We start from the raw sequence: 9,944 nt of genomic DNA, 5'->3' as shown, positions 1-9,944 counted from the left end.
ACTGTCACCATATACAAACCATCAGCATATACAATCATATATAAATTGTTACTATATTCAACCATATACAAACCATCACCTTATACAACCGTGAGATCATTTTCTGATGGGGGGGGCAATGAATGTTGAGAATGCTGGGGGGTGGGAAATGAGAATCAGAATCACTTTTAAAATCACTGACAAGTCATAAAATTCGCTGTTTTGTGGCAGCAGTACAGTACATGACACAAAAAATTACAATAAATAAATATTTATAAATATTAAAAATGGACTTGTGTTCAATGTCCATTCAGAAATCTGATGGCGGGGGTAGAAGCTGTTCCTGAATCATTGAGTGTGTGTTTTCAGGCTCCTGTGCCTCATTCCTGATGGTCACAGTCAGAGGAGGGTCTGTCCTGTCCTGACGAAGGGAGCAGGGTCCTCAGTGACGGATGCTGCCTTCCCGAAGCATCACCCTTTGCAGATGGCCACGGTGCTGGGGAAGTGAGTGCTCATGATGGAGCTGGCTGAGTTTACAACTTTCTGCAGCTTTTTGTGATCCTGTCACTAGCCAGTAAGAATGCTTTCCATCTGTAGAAATTAGTGAGCGTCTTTGGTGACAAGCCAAATGTCCTCAAACTCCTTGCCGAGGATGAGGGGAAGCCAGATGTACAGACTGCCTCCAGCAAGTCAGAACGGCTTGTTCCTGGGCTCTAATCCCCAAATCGGATCAGGGGAAGGGTGGGAACAGAGAGTCAAGTCAGACTAACCAGAGAGAGAGAGACTGACAGACTGAGACAGGCAAACAGAGAGAGAGAGAGAGAGAGAGACAGAGAGAAAACAGAGAGAGGGGTAGTGAGAGTTGGGGAAGGAGAAAAACAGGAAGGTGGAGGGTGAGGGGAAGGCGGAGGGATTACCACACTCCACCTTCTCCCAATGCCGGGGATGAAGATGGGCGCCCGGCAGCGCCTGCACCTCTCACTGGGGCTGAGCTCACTGGCTCTCATCTCCTCCAGCGCGGCCTTTGCCAGCGGATACTGGTGTGTCGGCACACACCGGGTGGTGAAGCCGCTTTGCCAGATGGCAGCGGCATCTGGCGACAGGCAGGGGGCAGGGACAGAGATCCGGGGATGCCTGGGACAAACAGCCGGCAACGGGACCACGGACGAGCTGGAATCATACGGCTGGGAGACGGGAGAAGACCGGTTCACATTCCACACGTTCCATACCGGCTTCTGGACCTCGTGCGAGGAGGAGGAGGAGAGAGGGAGAGGTGAGACGTGGAGAGAGAGTGAAGGGGGAGGGAAGAGAGTGGGGGGAATGCGAGGGGGGAAGAGAGTGGGGGGAATGCGAGGGGGGAAAGGGGGGAAAGGAGGGGGGAAAGGGGGGAAGGAGGGGGAAGGGGGGAAAGGAGGGGGAAAGGGGGGAAGGAGGGGGGAAAGGGGGGAAGGAGGGGGAAAGGAGGGGGGAAAGGGGGGGAAAGAAGGGGGAAGGAGGGGGGAAAGGAGGGGAGGTGAGAGGGAAGGGGAGAGGGGGAGAGAGGGGGAGAGAAAGGGGGAGGGAGGGGGAGAGAAAGGGGGAGGGAGGGGGAGAGAAAGGGGGAGGGAGGGGGAGAGAAAGGGGGAGGGAGGGGGAGAGGGAGGGGGAGAGGGAGGGGGAGAGGAAGGGGGAGGGAGGGGGAGGGGGAGGGGAGGGGAGGGGGAGGGGGAGGGGGAGGGGGAGGGGGAGAGGGAGGGGGAGAGGGAGGGGGAGAGGGAGGGGGAGAGAGGGGGAGAGGGAGGGGGAGAGGGAGGGGGAGAGGGAGGGGGAGAGGAAGGGGGAGGGAGGGGGAGAGGGAGGGGGAGAGGGAGGGGGAGAGGGAGGGGGAGAGGGAGGGGGAGAGGGAGGGGGAGAGGAAGGGGGAGAGGAAGGGGGAGAGGAAGGGGGAGGGGGAAAGGGGAGGGAAGGGGAGGGAAGGGGAGGGAAGGGGAGGGGGAAGGGGAGGGGGAAGGGGAGGGAAGGGGAGGGGGGAAGGGGAGGGAGGGGGAGAGAGGGGGAGAGAGGGGGAGAGAGGGGGAGAGAGGGGGAGGGGGAGAGAGGGGGAAGGGGAGAGGGGGAGGAAGGGGAGAGGGGGAGGAAGGGGAGAGGGGGAAGGGGAGAGAGGGGGAGGGGGAGAGAGGGGGAGGGGGAGAGAGGGGGAGGGGGGAGGGGGAGAGAGGGGGAGGGGGGAGGGGGAGAGGGGGGGGGGGGGAGGGGGGAGAGGGGGAGGGGGAGAGGGGGAGGGGAGAGGGGGAGGGGGAGAGAGGGGGAGGGGGAGAGAGGTGTGACTCTCCATCTGCTCTTACTTATTCTCTCCCCTCTCCAGTGAGATGCCGGAGCTTCCTACAGCTCACACCAGAATCGGAACAGGGTAGGTATAACCCCCTCCCTCACCCCCTCCATATCTCTGTAACCCTACACTCCCCCTCCTGTTCAAACCCCTCCCTCACCCCCTCCCTATCTCTGTAACCCCTACACTCCCCCCTCCTGTTCAAACCCCTCCCTCACCCCCTCCCTATCTCTGTCACCTCTACACTCCCCCCACCTGTTCAAACCCCTCCCTCACCCTCTCCCTCACCCCCTCCCTATCTCTGTAACACTACACTCCCCCCCTCCTGTTCAATCCCCACCCTCACCCTCTCCCTCACCCCCTCCCTATCTCTGTAACCCCGACACTCCCCCCTCCTGTTCAAACCCTCCCTCACCCCCTCCCTATCTCTGTAACCCCTACACTCCCCCGCCTGTTCAAACCCTCCCTCACCCCCTCCCTATCTCTGTAACCCTACACTCCCCACCCTCCTGTTCAAACCCCTCCCTCACCCCCTCCCTATCTCTGTAACCCTACACTCCCCCTCCTGTTCAAACCCCTCCCTCACCCCCTCCCTATCTCTGTAACCCTACACTCACCCTCCTGTTCAAACCCCTCCTTCACCCCCTCCCTATCTCTGTAACCCTACACTCCCCCCTCATGTTCAAACCCCTCCCTCACCCCCTCCCCATCTCTGTAACCCTACACTCCCCCTCCTGTTCAAACCCCTCCCTCACACCCTCCCTATCTCTGTAACCCTACACTCCCCCTCCTGTTCAAACCCTCCCTCACCCCCTCCCTATCTCTGTAACCCTACACTCCCCCTCCTGTTCAAACCCCTCCCTCACCCCCTCCCCATCTCTGTAACCCTACACTCCCCCTCCTGTTCAAACCCCTCCCTCACCCCCTCCCTATCTCTGTAACCCCTACACTCCCCCATCATGTTCAAACCCCTCCCTCACCCCCTCCCTATCTCTGTAACCACTACACTCCCCATCCTGTTCAAACCCCTCCCTCACCCCCTCCCTATCTCTGTAACCACTACACTCCCCCTCCTGTTCAAACCCCTCCCTCACCCCCTCCCTATCTCTGTAACTCCTACACTCTCCCCTCCTGTTCACACCCCTCCCTCACCCCCTCCCTATCTCTGTAACCACTACACTCCCCCCACCTGTTCAAACCCCTCCCTCACCCTCTCCCTCACCCCCTCCCTATCTCTGTAACACTACACTCCCCCCCTCCTGTTCAATCCCCACCCTCACCCTCTCCCTCACCCCCTCCCTATCTCTGTAACCCCGACACTCCCCCCTCCTGTTCAAACCCTCCCTCACCCTCTCCCTATCTCTGTAACCCCTACACTCCCCCGCCTGTTCAAACCCTCCCTCACCCCCTCCCTATCTCTGTAACCCTACACTCCCCACCCTCCTGTTCAAACCCCTCCCTCACCCCCTCCCTATCTCTGTAACCCTACACTCCCCCTCCTGTTCAAACCCCTCCCTCACCCCCTCCCTATCTCTGTAACCCTACACTCACCCTCCTGTTCAAACCCCTCCTTCACCCCCTCCCTATCTCTGTAATCCCTACACTCCACCCTCCTGTTCAAACCCCTCCCTCACCCCTCCCTATCTCTGTAATCCCTACACTGCCTCTCCTGTTCAAACCCCTCCCTCACCCCCTCCCTATCTCTGTAACCCCTACACTCCACCCTCCTGTTCAAACCCCTCCCTCACCCCCTCCCTATCTCTGTAACCCCTACACTCCCCCCTCCTGTTCAAACCCCTCCCTCACCCCCTCCCTATCTCTGTAACCCCTACACTCCACCCTCCTGTTCAAACCCCTCCCTCACCCCCTCCCTATCTCTGTAACCCCTACACTCCCCCCTCCTGTTCAAACCCCTCCCTATTTCTGTAACCCCTACACTCCCCCCTCCTGTTCAAACCCCTCCCTCACCCCCTCCCTATCTCTGTAACCCCTACACTCCCCCCTCCTGTTCAAACCCCTCCCTCACCCCCTCCCTATCTCTGTAACCCTACACTCCCCCCTCCTGTTCAAACCCCTCCCTCACCCCCTCCCTATCTCTGTAATCCCTACACTCCCCCCTCCTGTTCAAACCCCTCCCTATCTCTATAACCCCTACACTCACCCCTCCTGTTCAAACCCCTCCCTCACCCCCTCCCTATCTCTGTAATCCCTACACTCCCCCCTCCTGTTCAAACCCCTCCCTCACCCCCTCCCTATCTCTGTAACCCTACACTCCCCCCTCCTGTTCAAACCCCTCCCTATCTCTATAACCCCTACACTCACCCCTCCTGTTCAAACCCCTCCCTCCCCCCTCCCTATCTCTGTAACCCCTACACTGCCTCTCCTGTTCAAACCCCTCCCTCACCCCCTCCCTATCTCTGTAACCCTACACTCCCCCCTCCTGTTCAAACCCCTCCCTATCTCTGTAACTCTCCTTGGAAATTATGCACTTTTATCATATACACTTTCCTTTTGAAGACAGCACAACCATAACAAACATTCAGTCTGTTGTGGTGCAAGGGGGCATCGTGTTTCTGTCCTGAGCTGGTGGTTAGGGTTGTGCCAATTGGTTCAAGAACTGACTGGTGGGTGCTCCTGAACCTGGTGGTGTTGGATGTCCTGCCCAATGGGAGCTGTGAGAAGATGGCACAGCCTGGATGCTGGGGATCTTTGGTATTGGATTTGCCTTGCAGAGGCAGCGCCTGGTGTAGATACCCCCAATGGTGGGAAGGTTTGTGCCCGATGTACTGGGCGGAGCCCACGACTCTCTACAGCTCCTTATATTTGCTGCCCATTCAGTGAGGAGGAGTACTGGAGTGAGAAAGATTAGCAGTGAGCAGTTTCAATTTCCTTGGCAATGAAATCCCTGAGGATACATCCTGGGTCCAATATATTGATGCAATTATGAAGTGAGGAGATTTGGTAGACCACCAGAGACTGGTAGGCATTTCTACTCACCGCATCGCTGCCTGATTCATGGGCTTCAATGGGATTGACAGCGGCTATAATTTGTGGGATCGCAAGAGGCTGCAGAGGGTTGTAGGCACACCCATGCCTCCCCACCATCCAGGACATCTTCCAGAGGTGTTGCCTGAAAAAGGTGGGATCCATCATTCGGGCTCTCATTGGCAGCATCAGAGCGGAGGTATGCACATTCAGTGTTTGAGGAACAGCTTCACCCAGCCCACGTTTCACCAGGACAGGTCATTTTGGTGATCTTCAGTCCTGGCAACCTGAAGCTCTCAACTCTCTGTTCTCCAACACTGCAGATGTAGACAGGAGTGCATGCACCCACCCTCCTTCTGAAAAATGGGGACAAGGCAGGGAGATGGGGCTGAGATCAGTGATCAGATTGCCCCAAACCGCTATCTTTCCAGAGGAGAGAGGAGGGATAGCATTGATTTGCAATGATCTCTCTCTCTCCCTCTCCTCCTTCCACATTCAATATCTCTCCCCATCTCCTACACCTTTCTCCCTCCTTCCCCTCCCCAGTCTCTCCACCCCTCCCGCCCTCCCTCTCCATCCTGTACCCTCCCAATCGCAGTTCCACCCTCTGGCTCTGTCCTCCCTCTCTGCCCCTGCTTCACTCTCTTCACCCTCCCCCTCCCTCTCTCCTCCCTCCCTCCAGCACCCTTTTCTCTCTCTCCCCCTCCCCCACTCTCTCCCATTCCTTTCCCCATCCCTCTCTCACCTTCCACACTCTCAACATCCCCTCCCTCTTCACGTCATCCCCCTCCTTCCCCTTTAGCCCCTCTCCATATCTCTCTACTTTCCCCCTCTCGCCCCCTTCTCCCTCCCTCTTATCCCCTGCTCAAAAAGGGACTCACCCTCCGTTCCGTTCCAGGAGTCCTGTGGTTTGCCATCGTGGCTGAGATCCTCTACATCACCCTCCTGTCCCTGGGCTTTGGTCTGCTGTGTTTTGAACTCGCCTGCACCCACCGCACCCTCATCACACTCAAGACCAACTCCTTTGCTGCCGTCTTCACCGTCCTCTCTGGTAAGTCCCTCCCTCTCCTCCCACTCCCCAGCCAGAGACTCTCCAATGGCCTGTCTTCATCCTTCAAGAGCCTCCACCCTCAATACCACTGATCCCAGCCAATTCCTGAACACACATCCAAAACCTGTACCAAAACGAGTTAGTCTATCCATACAGCATCCGTCATATCACCCTTCCACTGTCTCCAGGTCAGGAGTGTGAGGGAACACCCCCCACTTCCCCAAGTGAAGTTAGTCCATGTACACAGCATCCGACACATCACCCTCCCACTGTCTACAGGTCAGGAGTGTAAGGGAACTCTCCCCACATTCCTGGATGGGGTTAGTCTGTGCACAAAACATCCGACCTATCACCTTTCCACTTCTACAGGTCAGAAGTGTGAGGGAACACCCCTCCCACCCCTCCCCCCATTTCCCTGGGAGGAGCTAGTCTATGCATACAGCATCCATCACATCACCCTTCCACTGTCTATAGGTCAGGAGTGTGAGGGAACTTTCTCCACCTCCTTGGATGGACTTAGTCAAAGTTCAAAGTAAAATTTATTATCAGAGTACATACATGTCAACACATTCAACCCTGATATTCTTTTTCCTGCAGGAACACTTAGCAAATCTATAGAACAGTAACTGTAAACAGGATCAATGAAGAACAAACTGTGCAAATGCAAATATAAATAAATAGCAATAAATAACGAGAACATGAAATAACAAGATAGAGAGTTGTTAAAGTGAGACCATCGGTTGTGGGAACACCAGAAATAGATTGAGTGTAGCTATCCCCTTTTGCTCAAGAGCCTGATGCTGTCTACAAGAAGGGTCAGAGCCGTCTCTATTTCCTGAGGAGACTGAGGTCCTTTAACATCTGCCAAACGATGCTGAGGATGTTCTACGAGTCTGTGGTGGCCAGTGTTACCATGTTTGCTGTTGTGTGCTGGGGCAGCAGGCTGAGGGTAGCAGACACCAACAGAATCAACAAACTCATCCGTAAGGCCAGTGATGTTGTGGGGGTGGAACTGGACTCTCTCACGGTGGTGTCTGAAAAGAGGATGCCGTCCAAGTTGCATGCCATCTTGGACAATGTCTCCCATCCACTACATAATGTACTGGGTGGGCACAGGAGTACATTCAGCCAGAGACTCATTCCACCGAGATGCAACACTGAGCATCATAGGAAGTCATTCCTGCCTGTGGCCATCAAACTTTACAACTCCTCCCTTGGAGGGTCAGACACCCTGAGCCAATAGGCTGGTCCTGGACTTATTTCCTGGCATAATTTACATATTACTATTTAACTATTTATGGTTTTATTACTATTTAATTATTTATGGTGCAACTGTAACGAAAACCAATTTCCCCCGGGATCAATAAAGTATGACTATGACTATGACTCTCACATCAACCAATTGGTCAGCACAGGACCTCAGAACGGGGCCAGGTACTCTGTCTGGACTGGATGCCTTCTTTGGATTCACTCTGCTGAAGGCAGCCCACATGTTATCTTTGGATACTGAGACCAAAGGATCATCGGGAGACAAGGGGGTGTGCGATGGTTCCTCCCTGTTCTAGTGATCAAAGTGAGCATCGAAGGCATTGGACTCATCTGGAAGTGAAGCTCTGCTGTCCCCTATGTCGCAAGATTTATCTTTGTAGGAGGTTATGACATTCAAATCCTGACACAGCCGTCGAGCATCCCTCGTTGATTCCAGTCTCGTCCGGAATCTCCACTTTTCCCATGAGTTGGCTCTCCGGAGATCACACCTGCGCCTCTTGTAGCATTCTTGATCTCCAGACTTGAACGCCTCTGACCTGGCTCTCAGCAGATTCCGGATTTTGTTGTTCATGCAGGGCTTCTGATTGGGGAAACCCTTGAGCGATTTCACAGCTGTTTTAATAAAGTCCGTAATGACCCTGGTGTAGTCATTGGTTCTCAGACGAGTCTTGCACACGGACTCAAGGCAATCCCTTAACTGTTCTTCAGCCTCTTGGCCGTCGTGATCTCTGGAGCAGGTCCGTACGCAGGTAGCAGGAGTACAGCCAAATGATCCAACTTGCCAAAAAGCAATCTCAGGAAAGTTCGATAGGCATTCCTTATTGCAGTGTAGCAGTGGTCTTGTGTGTTGGGACCTCTGGTGCAACAGGTTATGTGCTGGTAATACGCGCAGTATTTTCTACAAACAGCCCTAGTTAAAGCCGCCAACTCTAATTTGAAATGCATCAGGACGGGCAGTTTCTTGCTTAGAGAGAGCATCGTGCAGGTTCGTGGGAGCTTGCTTATAATCGGCTGTTGGTGTTATGTAATCTGCAGTCAGGATCATGGATGAGAACTCCCGAGGCAAGTAGAACGGTCTACGTTTAATCATTCATTGCTCTAAGTGAAGGAACAAGATGTCGACATTACCTTCTCATCCAAACACCAACGAGAATTGACGCTGCCACCTTTTTCCTTACCAGAGATCACGGTTCGACCCATTCTGAAAATCGAAAACCTTCTGGCCAAATCACTCCATCAGAGCATCCACATTTAACACAACAAACAGCTGAGATCGGTCTCATCTGCCTCTGATACTGCAGCCTTGCCCTGAGATCGACAATCTTATTTTCCAGTGACTGTACAACCGTCAACAAGATGCTGGGTGGAGAATGCCTCATCCTCTGTGAATTCTACCTCTCCTGCCACCTTTCCAGCCTTGATTCTTAAATGTGCTCCACTCGAGCTCACGACTTCTGCTCCATATTCAATCATCAATCTTGACAACGACACACCATTTGCTCCACAACAATGACAATAAAGATATTCTATTCTAGTCTATTTCTGGTCAGGAATGCAAGGGACGACCCCACTTCCCTGGGCGGTTGAGGCTCCAAAACCCTCAACAGCACCCAGATACCTACAAGTACCAGTCCCATCTGCCCAAGTTTGCCCCGTAAGCTTACCAGTCCGAGTGCCTTTTAAATGTTGTTAATGTACCAGCCTCAATCACTTCCTCTGGCAGCTCCTTTCATAGACTGACCACCCTCTGGGTGAAAGTCACCCTTCGATCCCTATTAAATCTCTCCTTTCTCTCACCTTAAACCTGTGTCCTCTGATTCTTGAATCCCCGACCCCTGGGAAAAAGTCTGTGCACATTCACCCCACCTGTGCCCCTCATGGTTTAATATATCTGTGTAAGGTCACCCCTCAGTCTCCTACACTCCAAGGAATATAGTCCCAACCTGCACAGCCTCTCTCCATAACTCAATCCCTCGAGTTCTGGCAACATTCTTGTAAATCTCCTCTGCACTCTTTCCGGCTCAATGGCATCTTTCCTACAGCGGGGCAACCAGAACTGAACACAATACTCCAAGTGTGGTCTCACCAATGTCTTGTACAACTGTAACATAACGTCCCAACTCCTGTACTCAGTGCTCTGACTGATGAAGGGCAGCGTGGCAAACATCTTCTTCACTGTCCTGTCTACCTGTGACTCCACTTTCAGGGAACCATGTCCCTGTACCCCAGGGTCACACTGTTCTACAACACTCCCCAGGTGTTGTTATTCTCAATGTAAGTTCGACCTGGTTTGTCTTCCCAACACACAACTCCTCGTACTGATCCAAATTAAACTGCATTCGCCATTCCTCC

The 9,944-nt window shown here is 54.1% G+C and overlaps 1 protein-coding gene across 1 annotated transcript in view; it reads left to right on the top strand.

Moving 5' to 3' along the window:
* Positions 1 to 848: 848 nt before the first annotated feature.
* The window catches only part of LOC134338847 (germ cell-specific gene 1-like protein), a 39,723-nt gene continuing 30,627 nt past the window's right edge, over positions 849 to 9,944 (top strand). The window contains exons 1-3 of the mRNA XM_063034990.1: positions 849 to 1,252; positions 2,324 to 2,368; positions 6,171 to 6,323. Coding sequence (XP_062891060.1) covers positions 916 to 1,252; positions 2,324 to 2,368; positions 6,171 to 6,323 — 535 coding nt within the window. The 5' untranslated portion in view covers positions 849 to 915. The remainder of the gene's footprint in view (positions 1,253 to 2,323; positions 2,369 to 6,170; positions 6,324 to 9,944) is intronic.

Source organism: Mobula hypostoma, chromosome 28 (assembly GCF_963921235.1).
Source record: "Mobula hypostoma chromosome 28, sMobHyp1.1, whole genome shotgun sequence".
Taxonomy (NCBI): Eukaryota; Metazoa; Chordata; class Chondrichthyes; order Myliobatiformes; family Myliobatidae; genus Mobula; species Mobula hypostoma.
This window is presented reverse-complemented; position numbering and strand designations above follow the sequence as displayed.